At 39.7% G+C, this 18,715-nt stretch overlaps 1 protein-coding gene across 1 annotated transcript in view; it reads right to left on the reverse strand.

Annotated features, from left to right (window-relative positions):
- Window positions 1-3,694: 3,694 nt before the first annotated feature.
- Window positions 3,695-18,715, reverse strand: part of FOXK2 (forkhead box K2) — a gene marked incomplete at its 5' end in the record, with an annotated part of 47,687 nt that continues 32,666 nt past the window's right edge. The window contains 8 exons of the mRNA XM_034067429.1: window positions 3,695-5,960; window positions 8,657-8,866; window positions 9,103-9,399; window positions 10,418-10,593; window positions 11,419-11,612; window positions 14,418-14,564; window positions 15,036-15,183; window positions 18,455-18,649. Coding sequence (XP_033923320.1) covers window positions 5,764-5,960; window positions 8,657-8,866; window positions 9,103-9,399; window positions 10,418-10,593; window positions 11,419-11,612; window positions 14,418-14,564; window positions 15,036-15,183; window positions 18,455-18,649 — 1,564 coding nt within the window. The remainder of the gene's footprint in view (window positions 5,961-8,656; window positions 8,867-9,102; window positions 9,400-10,417; window positions 10,594-11,418; window positions 11,613-14,417; window positions 14,565-15,035; window positions 15,184-18,454; window positions 18,650-18,715) is intronic.

Below are 18,715 nucleotides of genomic sequence, written 5' to 3' on the forward strand. Positions count from 1 at the left end.
CCTTGGTACTGACACCGACATCTGCACCACCTCATGGCTGCTCTGCTGCTCTACCCTGGTCACAGCTGCACCAGCACAACCACCAGCTGGAGGTGGCTGCATCTCCCCGGAGCAGGACAACACAAGAGATGATCCTCTGAGGCTGACAGATGTCCTCTCGCTGGCACAGTTGTCGTGTACGATCCAGTCAGCTGTACTCACTTTAAATAGCAGAGAAACTACCTAAAACATCAAGGCTTCTGCATGATGCTTTGAAGGTTTTACATATCTTCATCTGATACTTTAATCACCTGTTTGGAAAGTTGTACTTTATGTATTAGATGGACCATGTATCCACTGTATAGATGGACTGATTTAAGATACTGCATGTCTGCAGGGTCAGTGCACTGTGAAGCTCAGACACGCAGCAGCAAGCTCATCCACACAGCAGGAAGGTATACTCACTCTTGGGCAGGACAACAGCGAATCACAACCCAGGCAGGCATAGGCTTAATAAAGTTCAAGTCTGCAAGGCCAGAATGAGCAATCATCACCTTTCAAACATTGCCCTGCTCTACAGGAAGCTGCGGCATAGTAGAAGGAGAGCAAGGTAAGCTGGCAGAAGTCTGCTCTGTGCAACCAGAACAGGATTAAATGATTTTTAAATGTCAAATTCTTAGCTTAACATAAGTGATCCAGTCCAGGGGTCCACTAGCCTTCCCTCCTGTAAGTACAGCTGGTTTAACATGTGGCTCAGACACACGCTGGCCCTGTAGACTGGCAGGGAACAGGCCCATGGTTCATCTGCCCACCATGAGGAGCTAGCAGAATTTGCAATGTAAGTCTAAATAGGACTATTCTTGAAAAAGTATTTCCATCAGCATCAGCTAATTAAGTATAAGGACTATTGATTTCTTTTTATTTAAAAGTAACTAAATGCCTTCTCTCCCCATTTTGCTGCCTCTTTCCACAGTACCTGGGTCACAGTTCAAAATACTGAAGGGAAAACTAATGGATCAGCCAGTGCACTGAATCAGCTGGTAATGCCAATCAGGTACTCCCTGGCAGGAGCCAGTGTTTCTTTTAGAACCTCTAGGTGTTTAAAGTAGAAAATACAAGATTAATTGTTAAATACATAAGACACAAGACATGCCTGTGACCATGGCAGACACCACTGACCTGGATACAGCAACCACTTGTGAGTGAGTCCTACTCCAGGCCCACAGGTTGTGATCTCTGTCTTGCTGAGCATTTCAGTACCCCCATTTTGCTTTTTTTTCCCCTTCTTCCCCAAAGGTTGTATGTGTTCAAACAAGGCAGTGCCTCAGGCCTGGCTGCAAGAGATCCCATGGGATTTCACACAACAGGCTGTTCTTATTAAAGGAACAGGTTATGCTCTTTCAGCTTCAAATATTCCAGCCCTCTACAGGAGTTTTGGAGCCCACCTTTGATTTCTCCTCAGCTCTTGGAAGTCTTGACATGAAAGCAAGACGCAGCATGCAGCAAGGCTTTCTGGTACTTTAGACAAAAGCATTTCTCCAACGACAAGAAAGAAAAAGCATGTAACTAAGGTAATAAAAGAGGCTCAAAAACCAAACCACCACTCATGGAAATGAGTCCAGACAGTGCACCTCTCACTAGAAGATTTCTAAAACCAGTAATCTGTTAAGTGTGTGGCAACCTGGGCTCCATCACTGCACATGTGACCAGCGTTTTGTTAAATCACTGAACTCCCTTGCCACATACGTGAGATCAGCCTCAAATGCAACACAACTTCCAGAAGAATGAGACTCTTTGATAGAAAAAATAATTCTTAATTGATTAATAGTTGGTAAAGAACAGCAGCAGGAGCAAAGCTCGTTTTCATCTGCCAGTCCACAAATACGATCAAGAAGAACGTGATGATTAAAAGCAGCCCATACATTTCCAAATTGCAGCCATTCCCTTTATCAACTGATTTTGGGCCAGGCCCAACAGAATTCTTGGAATGTAAAACTGTATCAGGTACAGAAAGCGGTCAGTCAGGTTATTAGGAAGCAGCATTCAATTTAGTGTAAATGAGATATATCCTATATAGATATTTATCTCTCACAAACATATATATACAAAATCACAATTATATAAATCCCAACCCAATCTGTATTAATGGCAACCAACCAATCAAAATTTATCTTTTGGGTGAAATTACACCAAGACACAAACCACAGATCTGAAATTGACTGCTGAAACATCAAATTCCACTTAAGTCATTCTCAACCCCAACATTTCCACACGACTCCACATGTTAAAAGCCAGAAAAGCAGCATTGCCCTGTGCTGCTTTTGTGAAGCCATCAGCCTGGGGAAGTGGCTCAGGGAGCAGAAGTGCTTTTGTGGCTTTTGGGGTCAGCATGGCACAAGGTACTTACGTGAACCAGCACAGTTTAAAATGGCACAACACCAGCTGCTGGCATCAGGGTAAATACACCACAACATGGTGTGGCAGTGGCTCAGAACTGAGACTAACCCTAGTGACACAGAGAAACTAGCCTTTGACATCACTCCACCTGCAGTGTCCCTCTGCTCTGCAGACTCAGTGTCAGCATGCCAGGTCGTACAACACCCTCAGCTGCTGTTATAGCACCCAGCACGATGGCAGAACTGTTGTGTCCGAAGGCAGAAGCAGCCAACTGGCCATGCTGCCACCCTCCCAAACCAGCTACACACTGCTGGATTCGTCAGGGAGAGGGGTCTGTGTAAGGACAGAACATGCTGGTAGTAGCAAACACTTCTGTCACTAGACATGAACATGGGGTCTTCCGTACATTATAATTCTGAGTATTTCTCAAAGTCATTTTAAAGATGACACAAAGGCTGACTCTTAACAGAAAGAACAGAAAACAGGCAGCTGAGAAGGAGCACAAAAGGGAATAATACCTTGCATCACAAAACACCAAAGGTAACTGCAAAGGTTGTATCAGTTCCTAATGAGAGGTCAAACCTCTACATACATGAATCACCTGAAGAAATTTTCCATTTGCAAAAGATCCTGTTGATTGCAGTTGTCCAGGACGAGCAGCACATTCACACCACTTTAGGAAAGGTCACCAGCAGTACCTCAGAAGCAGCAGTGCAACCAGAGTCTCATTCTGCCTCTGCCATGCTGTGGTCACCACCACTGGACTGGTGGTGGGGGGCTCATCATTACACTGACAACTAGGGAATAGGTCTGTCTTAATGACCCAACGATTCAGTTTAGTCAGGACAGAACCCTGCACTCGTCAAAAGCACTGGGTATGGTCCTGTTAGAAGCATCCTCAGCAGCACCCAAAGCGTGGGTCAATGGCTGTGATTCTTACAGAGGAAGATCCACCTGAACAAAAGACACATTCTTGTGCCGAATTCCACATGCACCAAGAAGCATCAAACCCCACCACACTGCAACATTATTCAACATTATTCTCGGCCTAAAGCAAAAGCCCAGCACTCTACCAGCTACTAGAAAGAAACTTAACTCCATCCCAGCCGAAATGAGGACTCAAGAGTCAGGCCACAGCATATTCCCACCTCCCCCGTGCCCAGAGGACGTTGCCTATCATTACCTGACAGTAAGGACACCTTGGCTTGTTTGGTCTGATGGCTTTTCCTGTGGCACTGCCAACATAAATTGTATTAATTGCCCCAAAATACACATAAATATTTCAAACACACTGGTGCAGTAATGTCAACTTAGTTAATTTGCTGAATAAAATTTAATTTTATTTAAAAAATCTTATACACTATTATTCACCTAGCCCTAGTTGTGAACAGATTCTCACTTCTGAAAATAAACCACATTCTAGTCAATTCATTCAACACCAAATTAAATTACTAGTACTGGATTTTTTTTTCTTAAAAAAAGTATGTTAAAACTTTACTTTTTTATTTTTAAAACCTCTAAAGAAAACGTTGCAGTTTTACAGAAATCTTTCTTTTCCAGGTTATGCCTTTTTTTCAATGCCTGTTATAAATTCAGCTTGTGTAGAGTTGGTTTGGTTTTTTTTTTTCATAGTTTTTTAATATGTATTATCTGCAGAGACATTGTAACAGTTCCATTTTGTGGATGAACACAAAACTTGTACAGATTTCTCATATTTGGTCTTCAGGTAAATAGTTCCCAAAAGCTGCCTAAATAAATCACTTCAAACTGTTCAGTCCAGCATGAGAACATAATCTTTCCTTTCGCACAGGGAAAGGAAAATATAAATAATGCATCATTAGTACAGAAAATGACAAAAATCAGATTCAACTGAAGCCAGCGATGCAGCTTCCACTCACCTGACTGCATGGAGATAAGACGTTAATGTGAATTAAAGACTGAACAGCAGCCTCATGTTGCAATTTAATTTTGAAATGTAAAGTGGAATCTATTACCACAGTTAAAGTGAGAAATTACCAATACAGCTTTAAATGTTCAACTGCAGAACACACACTTAAAAAAAAAATAAAGTATTAGAATAACATGGTAGCCACTGTTAGAAAACCACAACAGCTACGCTCACTGGAGACCCTGAGGGGTCAGTGTAGGACATCAAAAGTGTTATGGAGAAACTGGTCAGATTAAGTTCTACTGATGGGTGCTTAAGCTTAAAAATATCGAATATACCTCTGACAAGATAATTTTTACTCTTTTTAAAAGGACTTGTGATAAAGAATTTCATCTTTCTAAATGAAGAACAGTCTGTTATCTTAAACATACACAATATTAAGCGAGACTCTTGTTTTACTTTAGACTGGAAAAATATGCCAGGGACAGTCAAAGTCAACACAAAGTAACAAACAGCAAAAGGTAGCAGAAAGAGAAACAGGTAAGTGCAGCTCTGGTCAAATTCATAGCAGTTCTTTACGTCAGTTAACGGCTCATTTACATTGTAATTTCTAATCAGTTACATGCAAGCCCAAAGAAGCATTTGATCACTACACATGGTAATAAAATTTGATTAAATTTATCAGGCAACTGCTAAAATATGAAAATTTGCAGATGTAATAAAGTAGCTTTATCTGAACTTGAACAGGACAGACAAAAGTAAATCATTCCATTGGTTAAAAAAACCCTACATTCAGTTTTTACCAAACAAAATTTCACATGAAAAGTATTGTGTGATTCCAAAGTTTCCGGAGTAGAAATGGAGTGATTTGAAATGTCAAAGACCCCATTGTTTTGCAAAGAAATGAAAATACACCTCAAAAATTTCTAATTCCACATGTGAACAACAAAATACTGCATATCTACCAACAACTGCATCGGGTAGGTCATTATGAAAGGCTAGCTGCCAAGATGTAGGAAATGGCTCCTTGCCTCTGTTCCCTTTGAGGAATATACAATCGTTTGAAACCAGTTCACACTAAGCGCTTATCATGCTGCCGTTACACTGAGATACTCAGTCCTTAAAATAATCTGATAAAGATTTTTTTAAAGCTGCAGCCCTCCCCAACACTGTATTTCTCAGTGTGCACAGTTCGGTAGGGGCAGGGAGGAGCGGGGGTCACAGCCTCTGGAACAAGATGGTTTGCAGTTTGACTTTAAATTACCAAGTTTTAAGGCCACCTGTGTTGGGTTTTTTTTCAGTGCTGAAAGTTGAAGTCTGATCACAGGGCCCCTTTCCCCACTGCGTGAGAACATGTTCCAACATTTTAGGTGTTATATTTAAGTGTCTCCTTTTGGCACCATGGAGTTTTGTTTTGTTTTTTTTTTTTCTTAAAAAAAAAGAAAAAAAAGAAAAAAAGAAAAGAAAAAAACACAAAAAAATAAAACTCCCCTAAGTTTCTAGTTCTGGCTGCCTTTATCACTCACTGCCACAGGTGGGGTGTCCACGTTAACAGCTATGACTATGCTCTCTCCATCTTCTGTTTTGATACGTTTGAGTTCCTGCTGTTCCGACTGGTCTCCATTCTGGCGCTTGGTTGGGAGGGAGGCCGAGGCAGATGCATGGGTCGCCAACATATGCAAAGGACTTGCAGCAGCTGTGAAAACACAATGAAGAACTTCAGCACACTAATCCCCGTCAAGCAGAAGATGCTGAAAGCAAACCTGTATTTTCAGTACAACCACAAATTCCTTTATTGGTGCCACATGGGGTATTTGCAATCCCAGCTGAGATTCAGGTCCAATTGTTTGGTCTTTGTACAAACCTGATGGACATTTGCCCAAATCATCTCATTCACATTCACACAGATTTGGACAAAGGTAGGAGAATGGGGATATATCTCTGTTTTGCCTATGGGCAGCTGAAGACACAGGGGTTAAGTGGCTGAAAGCTACACTGTACAGCCACATCTACACTGTAATTTGTAACAGAACTGGGAAGGGAAGTCAAAGATCCCCTTTTCATAGGTTCTGGCTGAGCCTGTAGATCACTGCAGAACTCATTACCTAGCCTGAAGGAGTGCACCACTGTGACATAGCCATCTATGGCCAGTTATTTAACACAAACTACACAAGTCAGATCACGCAGAGGTGTGACTCAAGCAGTGATTCCTCTCTGACAGATAATGAGGCCCTGACCCACTGTGTAAGGAAAAGGCAGCACTTCAAAAAGTATTAGTATTAAGAAATGACCCATTTGATTAGATTCAAGAGCCCAACTGAATCAGATCAACAGGTGTACATATTTCAAACACCCTATACAAGATTTTCATCTTTCTCGTTCCATGGTGAGATAGTGTAAGTCACTATTAATGGGCAAGAAGAGTCCTTTAAACCTTCTAAGACATCCAAAAGTTCCCTCCCTTTACTTGTTAGCAGTCTGCTCCTCAGTATCAACCCTGACTTTCTTAAATCAACAATTCAGATGTCTTTGCAAATAATGCAAAATACTAATGAGATATTTGTTCATTGCACTTCATGACAAATTATCTAGCCATTATCAAGCAACCTCCTTTTTACATCCACGCTCCCTTTCCTCAGCTCTGCCGACTTTATTACAGTATTGTCCTAAAACATGAAGTCCATAAGGAACTCTTACTTCTAAATTTGTTGCATTTGTTCTTAGTAAGTTATCCTAGCGTATCTGCAATATCACCTCTGTATGTAACCAAACTGGTTTGTAGTTAGTGTTTACAGGTAGAATTGAGAAAATATTCACCTGACGCAAAAAGCTTCGCTCCAACTGTAAAATAACATGTCACTTGTAAAATAACAAAATAATGGTTCTTGTATCTCAAAAGTCATTCAGCTTCTATGAGAAAAGCAACACCTTGTATAATTTTGGCATAGGTACCTTAGAGATAGTTGCTTCTGAATAAAATGCCTTACTGCAAATTTACTGTTGCTTAAGTAAAAACAGGAAGTTAACCCTCATCTTCAAACATGCATTAATAAATGCAATGATTCACTCCAGGGTCTGCTTAGTAGAAAATGCTGCCATAACCCATACGTGAAAGTATGAGATGCACAAAAGAACAATGATGTTTGAAATCCACACTGAAGGATGAAGCAAAGAATATCGAGTTACATCATTTTCTTCTGCAGTAAGAAAACTGGATTTACTTTGAACTTCACAGCTTTATGTTAAACTGACAGCTAGTAAAAAGCACTGCTGAACTGTTTTGCTGAGAATAAGATCTGAAAGCACCTTTTTACTGTAGAAAAGCACCACAATTCTACTCCTCTGGTAGGCCACATTTCTTAGACAGGCCTAGAAGGCACTGGGCTTCTCTACCAAGGAAAACATACTGAAATCAGCTGAGATTTCAAAGTCCAGGAAAAAAAACAAAAAGCATTATTTCCTACTTTTAAAAATAACTTTTCTATCTATTTCACATGACTACTGGCTCAAGTCATACATCCCTTCTGACAAAGAAAAGCCTGTGAAGTCTGACAGCGACTGCTTTTGCTTTACTTAAGCTGGAAATGAAGTGGAAGCAGACAGAACACTGACCTATAAATGTCAGCAATAGAAGAATAAAAAGGAAATAAAGCAGATAATTCACTCCATTAGAAATACATTAGAGCAGAAATGCAGGTAGTAAGTTGATATGAGGTAGCCTAACACTATTTCTGTACATATATTTTATGATAAAAAGCTCCTATTAGTACCAGATAACATCGCAAAGTGACACTGTTAGAATAAGCTGCACACTCTGCAAAGTAAACCAGAACTGAAAGCCCTGTGACCAAGTGTGACCAGATTAAAATTATGAAGAGGTACTGCTACCCACTCAACCACGGAGCCCGTGAGGGGAAAGGTGAATTCCGACAAGAGGAAATCCCACAGAACTTTTTGTTGTTTTTTGTGCAGGTTCAACAAAAAGAGTAAAAAGTAACAGTTCAAAAAGCCAACCCACCAACAAGTTCTGTCTGGTTTTCCTGTTGGCTGGTTCTTGACAAACCATCTGGGAGCAGTTATTTTAATAGCACTGCTTTATGGAAACTTCTTTTAAAACTTACTTATATCCTGGGTTTAATGAGGAGGGAGAACAGGTTGTCACCAAGTACATCCCTTTAATGACCACAAAGAGAATAAACAGCTGTTTATTCAAGTTCAAGTAATCATCAAGGAAGAGAAATGCTAGTTCTTACTGACAGGGAGGGAAAAATCCCTTACAAAGCTGTAATCTATATATTTTTAAAACTTAACACATAAGAACACATGACCAGGGTTGAAGTGTTAAGTTTTTAACACAGACAAAGCAACAGAGCATCTCCACGGCATACGTACCAGCATTGCCCTGTCCTTGTATCGCAGTGGTGATGGGTACTATGTGCGTTCCATTCTGTGTTACAGTTTTTATTGGTAGCTGGTGTTGACCTAGAGGTGCCTGTTGCACTATAGTAACTGTCTGTAAGGGGGTTGTCTGAGATGTCTGAATGATACGACTAGCAGCTCCAATTGTAGCATGAGTAATAGCAGGTATAGGCTCCACTTTAACTGAAAAACACAAGACAAAACATTGTTAAAAACAAGAAGCCAAAGAACCATTTGGTTTTACTCAGTCAACCTTCAGTGAAAAAATATTTTATTACAAGCTCAACATATCTGAGAAGTTACGATGCAACATCATCAGTTTTAGCTAAATGTTTCAAGTGTTTATCTGGAAGGAAGTTTCAAATAATCATCCTTCAGTATAAACAGCCAGCAAAACACCTAACCCCACAGCTTCTCACCTTTTACTTCCTTGTGGTCTCCATTCTCTTGAGGTTCTACCTTGGGTTGGGTTACCATCGCAGCTTGCGTGACTACTGCCTGTCCAGCTACAGTGTAAGTGTTTGCTGGTGCTAATCCAGTCACATTTGTGACAGACACAGCTGGTATCTGGTGGACAACATGAACTGTCTGAACTACAGGCTGCTGGGATGTTGATGTTGTCACAGGAGTTGCAACAGTGTAGGTGACGGGTTTAATAGTTTGTGGTAGCTGCCGTTGTACAGTAATTAAAACTGGTTGGCTAGAAAGAGGTGATCCTACCAAGAAAGAGAGAAAAATTAGGCTGCAAGTTTTAATCCCTGCTTTTAAGCCAGTCATTCTTTTAAATTTAACAGTAAAGCCTCAGAAGATTAACAACCCCCTTCACTAAAGCCCAAATGATCCAGAAGATGTAACTGGACAATGAAGATTGTGACACCTGGCTATTTCAAGCCACACATTTAAGTGCTGCATTCACTCAGCAAGACCCTGTTTGAGTGAAAGCTCCCACCTCTCCCCAAATACAGCTGTACTACCAAAGCTATGTTTAACACTCATTTAGTAAAACTGCCTTCCCTAGGTGGAAACAGGTGCTTCAGATGATGTGTGGATCATGTCTGCACTGGTAAAACTCTCAGCTTCATAGGCTGGGGAAAGGCTGATGTCTCTGCTTAGGACCATGTCTGCCTTCACAGAATGGTCACTGACACTTCTGTAGTACCACAGTAGCACCAAGAAAATGGACGGATGGCAAGAGTATGTACTAAGGCAATTAAATACATGCTTATGCCATCATGCCTCACAGTGAGTCGTCTGGTTTTTGTTATGGTTTTTGGTTTTTTAATGGCAATTTTCTGATCACCCAAGTCTGTCCTTTCAACTCTTTTTATCCCCACCTTTGAAAGGGTGACATGACCACATATGCATGCAATACATATGCTTATTTCTTAACCTATGTAACAAAGTGTTTGGGTTTGTTTTTTTTCTAAACAGAAATAATCTGTTTTGAAAGGAAGTAACAAATGTTACAAAACAGTACAGTCCTGCACAGGACAGAAGTACAATCTCTGCTTAGTAACAAAGTGGTCAAGGGTGCTGAAACAGCATACAGGTAACAGTTTTATGTATGCAAAGATAATTTCCCTGGCATGTCTATGTGTTTATCGAGGGCTTGCTCCAAATGTGAAGAGGTTTAATATCTACCCTTTTTTGGTGTACATGTGAAGTCTTGGTAGTAATTATGTATTAGCCCTCTCCCACCTTCAAAGCCCAAACACTTATATAAGGATTCCTCACCTGGGGCGCTCTGTGCAAATCGTGCTTCTTGTATTACCGCTAGTTTTGGCTGGATAGCACTAGGCTCAGGTTCCATTGGGACTGGAGATCCTTCCCTGGACAGACTCTCGGGGGTCTGGACTCCACTGGAGTGTGCAGACAACACTCCTGAGTGATTAGGAGAAGCTGGGGCACTTCTGTATTTAAAAATGAAAGCAGCAGCTGATGTGTTTTAACTTCTGAACTGTGAAAGACAGTGATCTTCCTCTAAAGAGACCATAACACACACTGGCCACAGGAGGGCACCTCTGCCTTCTGGCAAGTACAGTTAAAACCCAAAGCAGTTCTGATGAGCATTTATAAAGCTTCTGTTAAACAGGGACAGAATTTAAAAGCAAACTTCAGGTACAGTTAATGGAGAAGAAGTGGCTGGATGCCTTCTTAAGAAGACTCAACAATGTGTGAACGTTTCTTCTGATGGAGAAGAACGATAAGCAAATCTCAGTCTAAGGGCAAGTAATACAAGATCTGCACTAGCAGAAAGGCTGTAACTTTACAGAGGGAATAATTTAAACCCACCTATTTCCCCATCATGATTCTGCTCAAACATTATCAATCTAAATACATAATTTTCATCTCTAAGTTCAATAACACGGTAGCCAGTATTCGGTAATTTTCTTTGCAAACAGCTCTAAAATGCAGTAGATGGCAGTTAGAAATTAGAACTAGAATTCTGTCAAGAACCAAAAGGTACAGCAAGGTTTGCTTACATTAACAATCTGACAGTTATGCAAACTGAGTCACTTCTTTAACACTTTAACAAACCGAGACACTTCTTACTTTTTAATAAAAACAAGCCTAGTGTATGGGACAGCCTCCTAGTCAATCATACAGAATTCAAATACTGAGTCTGCTTAAAATTAAATTACTAAACTTGTGACTGTATCCAAAACTATCATGTCTGTATCAGCCTGAAGATTAAACAACAGCCATAGTCTTTTTGTTCATCTGTTTTTCCTTACCTAGAAGAGAGTGGTCCCAGAGGGGTTCTAAAGCAAGGTACTCCCCTAGGCCGCCTTTTCCTAAAAGCCTGCTCTATTAATTTGCTTTCAGAGGCAGGGTCTATCCTCCAGAATGAGCCTTTGCCTGGTTCTTCCTGGGAACGTGGTACTTTGATGAAATAACGATTCAGAGAGAGATTGTGACGTATTGAATTCTATGGAACATAAAAAAATATGTAGAATTCATATAACTTTTCCAAGTCAGAATGTGGCCTACTGCAGCAGTTTGTACTACAGGAGACTCGGGGTTCAGCTCTTAATTCAACAGAACTCAGAGCACTACAAAGGCAGTGCCATAAATCTGAAAGGACTCTTGCATTTTTCAAACCTTTCCAAACAGTTAAAACACCAGTATGCTAACGAGGCTATAACAGGAATTCCATTTAATTCTCTGATGAGAAACACAGTGATTGCGATGAGCTGTTAGAACCCTACAAATACTTGTGCATAATGCAGTGTTAAGAAAAATATCAGTCTTCATACACCACCCTTCCCCAGGTGTCAATGTCAGTTCATTCTAGGAGGACCAGTAAAATACAGCATATACTGATTCTGATCTTACTGTTCCACAACACAGAAATAAAAGGTTAAAGACAAGTTACAAATGCAGCTAGATTGTTGGGAGTTCACCCACAGTCCAGTCTGCCTCACCAGAGGAGCCAAGGATTTAGTGTGTCTATTAAAACAACAAATAGCAGGAGGTCCTAGAACAGCTCTTATTGAGATCATTGTCACTGCACTCTAGTTTGCACATTACTTCACCCTCACTTTGTTGTAGCACACACAACTCTTTGATCAGAGAGATGCAGAGAACGTCTAACACCCTGAAGTGGCTGTATCTATGCTAAGCTTTGCACACATAAATTCTCTTTTAAGATATATAAACCCCAAAATCTCTCTAAACATTATCACTGAACAAAAAGGAAGTAACAACAAGCATACATACTGAAACACTTGAGGGGAAATGGGGAAACACAGAGAAGAAACTAAGTTAACAAAAGCTCTTAAAAATTTGCAAAATCAAATGCAAATCTTGCTCAAATGTCTGAGTCTATGACCCTGATGGCAAGTTTGGAAAGTTCAAAGCAATGATAACCATGTATGGTTTCTTAAATGCAAACTGATGAAACCAGAAATGGTCTACCCTGCCAAAAACTGAAACAGAACTAGAAAGATGCCAAGAACATGTTTATAAATTGTATTTACTTCTCCATATGCAAGAATAAAATAGTAGATCCAAAAGTACCTGCTGAAATAAACTCACAAAGAGAAGCCTTCAAGTGCCCAACAAAATGAGACCTCTATATATTAAAGGCTATAAATACCTCAGTACTATTTATTAAAGTATAGGATTTCGATACTATACATATGTATGTACTCTATGTTTTGAATAATATACACATATTAAATTTATTTAAAAAATCTATAACTCACCGTAACTGTAATCTAACACCTGATGGATAAAAGGTAGCAAAGCTACTCCTGCATGAGGTATGCCTGCGGGTGTTAGAGCAGTGCTCTCTATGACAAGTGACTGAACAGCATCTGATCTTCAGTTTTTCCAACTGCTTTTACAAACAGGTGTTATTATTTTATAACATACCATGTCTGCTGTGTCTATCACCTTGGTTTTATGAAGTATGATACATCTAAACACATACACTATTCTAAGGCAGAACTCTTTAACCATGCATTATAATGTATGTGCATGTTTGATTCTACAATGCTTACATCAAGGAGCACTATGCACACAGATACTCCAGGTATTTCAGAACAGGAAGCAAAAAACACACCAACATTTTATAAACAGAATCTTCTTGCTAAAACAAATCTGTTAGTATGACTGCAGCCAGGATTCTGCATGGTTTATGTGTGAAAGGGAAACAGAAGACACTTCGTAGCCACAACAGCTACGCCCTTTTACTATCAAAACCATTAGCAAAAAGCTGGGAACAGTTGCATTCCCCACTAACTTTGGAATTCCTCTAAGATCCATTCAGCTTTTATCTAGGCCTTATGACAAATATGTATCTGATTAATAGATTAAAAACCTATTCCTCTCCTGAGCAGGTATATATTTTCCAGTCTTCTACTTGTGCAGCACTCTTCCCCTCCCCCAGTCTCTCCAAATTTTACTTCCCTGAAAATAACTTCAGAGCATGCCTCTCTGTTGCAGATCATGACTGAACACAGTGAAACTGATACCCATGACTGACAGTGCAGTCTGAATGTTACATGGGCAAATGGGCCAGTCCTGATACTTGTGCTCTTCTGTCCTCTGCTGAAACTAAAAACGGCAGCAAAGGCACCGAATCCTTATGTGTATCTGGGAAGTCTGTGCCAGACTGATTCATACTGCGTTAGTCATCCTGGCAAATGCTGAGGTTGGTCTCTTTGAAAAATGAAAAGAAAGCAGAAATTAATTCTGCAGAATGGAAAGACTTGGTGTAACTCCATGCAGATTAAGTTCACAAACAGCCTGTGTTGCACAAACAAAATAGGGCACACAAGAGTGCAAGATGAGGACAGATAATACATGTTTGTTCCTTTACTGTAGTGTATGGTTAAGATCATTACTTTCAAATAAAACTGAACCTGGAACATTTAATATCTTAATTTTATCTCAAGATAATAATCCGAATGTTTACACAATTGTAAGTTACAGAATATAGCTACATTCCTAGAGAGCATACGTAGTTTCAAATCCCCAGTGCCAGCTAGACTTTTCTTCCCAAAAGTCTGTATCCATCCCTCCAGATACCATTCCATGAGTAAAACAACATTTCAAATACCAAATCATGTAAACTGGCTATGTGGCTGGAGAACTTACATCAGAAAAGAGACAACACACTCATCTGACAGATCCTATTTATGAAGGGGTGTTGGGCTCACCAACTGACTGCTTATGAGCATTTACAGCTGCCAGTATTACCCACAGGAATTCCAGAAAGCAAATTTACCTGCCAGCCCTTGTCTGCTGTCCTGTAGTACGGATAGTTTTTAGTTATGTGCGTATAAATTCCATTTAGTGTAAGCTGCTTATCAGGTGCCATTGTAATTGCTTGTACTATTAACTGTGCATAGGAGTAAGGTGGCTTAGAGTCATCCTGTACAACAAAAAGAAAAGTCTGCATCAATAAACTTTGAAAATATACCCCCCTTTCTAAATCAAAAGTTACAAAATACAATTAACTTAAGGCACTTTTGAATGGTCAAAATCTTAAGGCAGAAAAGAAACTAAGATGATTTTGCTCTTCTTATTAAAAGATAGTAAAAAAAAACATTAAAAATTTGGAGACACATACAACAGTAACAGATTTTCAACAGCAAAGAATTTTCAACAGCCTACAGACCCATGGATAAAATCCATACAGACCCTCCCCCAAAGGGAAAGAGAGGGAAATTAAGAAATAGATACATAAAGAAATCTCATCTCTAATCACAAAAATCTTCCAATTGTTTTTAAAGTCTGCAATATTAAATGGTGACACGCTGCATCTACTTTAGCAAACAAAATTTCTGAAGTCTTACATTCACTCACAATGTAATTTATGGGATTGATTTCAAACCATGTTTACCTTTGGGCTATCTCCACCCGATGCTTCCTTGTCATTCTCTGACTGTGAATTATCAGCCATTAAATGTAGGTCAGATGGTATTACACGACTCATTTTGTACCCTGAAGAGCCTGCACCACGGGGGCTAGATGGGCAGGAATTTGCAGCACTGTAGAGCATAAAAAGAAGATCCTACTATTTTGTTATACAGTATATCACCACATTATATCTAATCAAAAAGCTTTTACTGTGGAAAAGCCCACTGCCAGAGCATCTAGGCTACAGTTAAGGGTCTGTCAGTATTTCCATTATAAACCCCATCTTCCCAGCCTTTCTAACTCATCCATGGGAATTAAAATCACTGCAGGAAGAAACCTGTCAAATGAAGCTCAGGTTTTCCTCCTCAAAGGGAAAAAGATTAACTGATTTATTAGGTTGTGCTGCAATTTGGGTGGGATTTGCCAACAGAAAAGTCCACTGTAACTAAATAAGCAATCACAAATTTTAAGACACTCGTTTGAAATAAGAAACACATCTTGCATGAAATTTCTGCCATATGCTTGTATTCAGTCTGCACAGAAAAGATCATCTCTCCTGTGCAGCATTTTTTAACATTTGAGAAAATATAGCAAGCAGTTGGAAAAAAAGTTTTGATTCTTATTTAAATCTAACCCAACATTAAGTGTTTACAATTATATGCACATACACACATATACATATGTATAAACATCATAAACTTCTCCATAAATGGGATGCACCAACACTGACTCATCTAATTGAACACAGTATTAGGAAAACAGAGCAAATACACTGCTACAAAGTGAAAGATAGTGCCAGACAAACAAAAGCAGCATCTCTTGATACGTCCCTTTTTGCTATCACAGAAAAATAAAGATAAATTGTCTCTTATTCCACTGTAACATCTTTCTCATGGTTGTCCCCTGCCTTGTAGTCACGGGAACCACCACTGCACAAAGCCTGTTTTCTTCCAGAATTTCCATTCAGCCAACAGGAAAGAGACAGTGGCTGAGGTCTGTCCTCTTCTCCCCAAAAAAACTCTGGCAGCTCTCCATGAGGACATATACTTACTTCCCAGCAGTTCATATTGTAACTGATTTCAAGACAGTCCTCAGACACTCTGAAAGAACTAAAACCCAGAACGACAAAGCCTGCTGTGGCCCCAGAACCAGCCTTATCACCAAAGGCACTCTTTAACCTAACTCAAATCTATGGTTCAGAACATCAAGTAACAAATGTAGCCAGAAAGCGTTATTTAGAGTTACACAATAAAGCTTTAACATATTTACATCTGTCAAGTTGGTTTGTCAGCCTGGCCTCTCACGTTTTTTGCTGCCTCCTTTTTTATGTACAAAAACAAGGGAGGCACTGTAGATGGGGCAATATATAGAAAAAAGATATTCTTCAAGTTTCACATCAGGAGAAATCCACCAACAATTTGTTACTAATGATATACTATAGAAGGGAGTTTGGGTTTTTTAAATGTTGCACAGAAGAACCCTTCATTAAAGCCAAAATGTGCCACTAATTCACTTTTTAAATATAGGTCACTGCCGTTTTCTTTTCACATATCAACCGACAACATCCCTCTACTGTGCTCCCTTTAGCATGTATTGACAAAGCAACACATATGGTATAATCAAAGCACGTTTACAAGTCTTCTACAAAACAGAGGGATCTGAAGAGAAACTGTCAAGCTTTGCTCTCAAAATAGACTCAAAACTTGTTTTGGGGTTGGGTTTTCTTTGTAATAAACTATATTCAACAGGTGCATGAAAGCCCTGGAGAGAAGTACAAAATTCATAGTGAGGGAAAGACTGTGGTGGTATATGGATATTATCTGAAGTATTTGTGAGCTGCTCTGTCATTCCTTGGATGTGTTTTTCCTGAATTTAATAAGAAAGCAAACCTGTTATACAGTTGAGTCCAGATCTCTTTTCTCTCTACTTCCACCATTTAAACAGATCTCATTAAACACAATACTGAGATCAAGCTCTTGGCAGGCATGAAAGAAGTCAATTATCCTTATATTCAAATTTCATTAACAAGATCTACAGTTTGAAAAATCAAGCATTAACAGTCCTTCACTCAAGTGGAGATACAGGAAGTGAGGGGGGAAGAAAAAAGCTTTCAACAACACATAAGTGACTTTGAAACACAACTTTCAGTGCCTTTACATGAAATTTGTGCTCCTGAACTTTCTATGAATTTTAAAATTTGTATCTAAAATGGATTTTACAAGTTTGGGAGGACAGCTTGCTCATGGTCAGTCAGGTCTGGTCCCAAAGAACAAGTCAGACAACAGCTACAATTACCAAATTAAGCAGCACAGCAAATTAAAAACACACAGGAACCTCCCCTGCACACTTCCCTACACTAAGCTCCATTTCTTACATTATATTTTAAGTAAAATGTCTGCTTACTTCCAGCAATACTTAATCACAAATCTTCTGGAGTAAGGCATCAGTCTGTTTTACACACTAATGATAACCTGGCCTGGTTTCAGCTCTAACAGTTGTTTTATTTCCTAGCAGCTGGTGCAGTGCTGTGGTTTGGATTTAGTATGAGAATAAAGCTGATAACACACTGAAGTTTTAGTTGTTGCTCAGTTGTGCTTACCCTTATCAAGGACTCTTCAGTCTCTCATGCTCTGCCACCGAGGACAGGCACAATAAGCCAGGGGGACACACAGTCATGGCAACTGACCCGAACTACCCAAAGGGATATTCCACACCACAAAACATCACCCCCAGAATATAAACTGAGGAGAGTCGGCTAGGAGGGGCCAATCACTGCTTGGGGATAAGCTGGCCATGAGTCAGTGGGTGCTGAGCAACTGTAACTGTGCATCACTTTTTTTTCAGGGGGTGAGTTTATTCCTTCCTCTCTCTCCCCACTACCATTACTGTAACTGTTGTTGTATATTTTGTATTTTACTTTTTTCCAGTTCTCTTCCCCATCCCACTGGGAAGGCAGAGGAGAGAGCAAGCGGCTGGCTGGTACGTAGTTGCCAGTTGGGCTCAAACCATGGAATAAAAAAAACACCTTTTTTCTGATTACCAGAATGTTTTAAAATCCTATTATTTAGACTTATCTCATTTAGAGTCTTGCCATAAGCATGCAAGAATAAAAAGCAATCCAAATCATTTGGAATGCAAGACAAAGATACCCTCCTTTGCTGTACTAAGATTGCCAGGCTCCTGAGCAAACTGTTACACATTTAATGTATTACAACTGAATGGTAAAGGCTGCTCATGTAATTATCTTATTACTTAGCAGAATGGTGGTTGTCTCCAAGGCAGGTAATGCTGAGCTTCAGCTAAACTTTTACCACAGACACAAAATACTTAAAATGAATTGGAAAGCTGCCTCATATTGCTAACCATACATTGCCCCATATCCAATGTGCAGGGTTTAAATACCTGATAGTTCCTGTGGGAGAAGGGAGAGGGCTGATCAGGTGAGCCATGTTGTCTGGAATGTTTATTGTTAAGGGAGAGATCTGGGGTTGCACAGGCTTCACTGGGGACTCTGGGGCCTCCTGTTTTTCTCTCTTTTCATTGGACAGAGCTGTGAATGTTATCTTGATGTTTGTGCTGGGAAACCTGAAAGTACAGCTGAAAAATAAAACACAAATATATAAGCCACTTTTTACATAATGTCAGATTTTCTGCATAACTTGC

Source organism: Melopsittacus undulatus, chromosome 11 (assembly GCF_012275295.1).
Source record: "Melopsittacus undulatus isolate bMelUnd1 chromosome 11, bMelUnd1.mat.Z, whole genome shotgun sequence".
In the NCBI taxonomy this organism is placed as follows: Eukaryota; Metazoa; Chordata; class Aves; order Psittaciformes; family Psittaculidae; genus Melopsittacus; species Melopsittacus undulatus.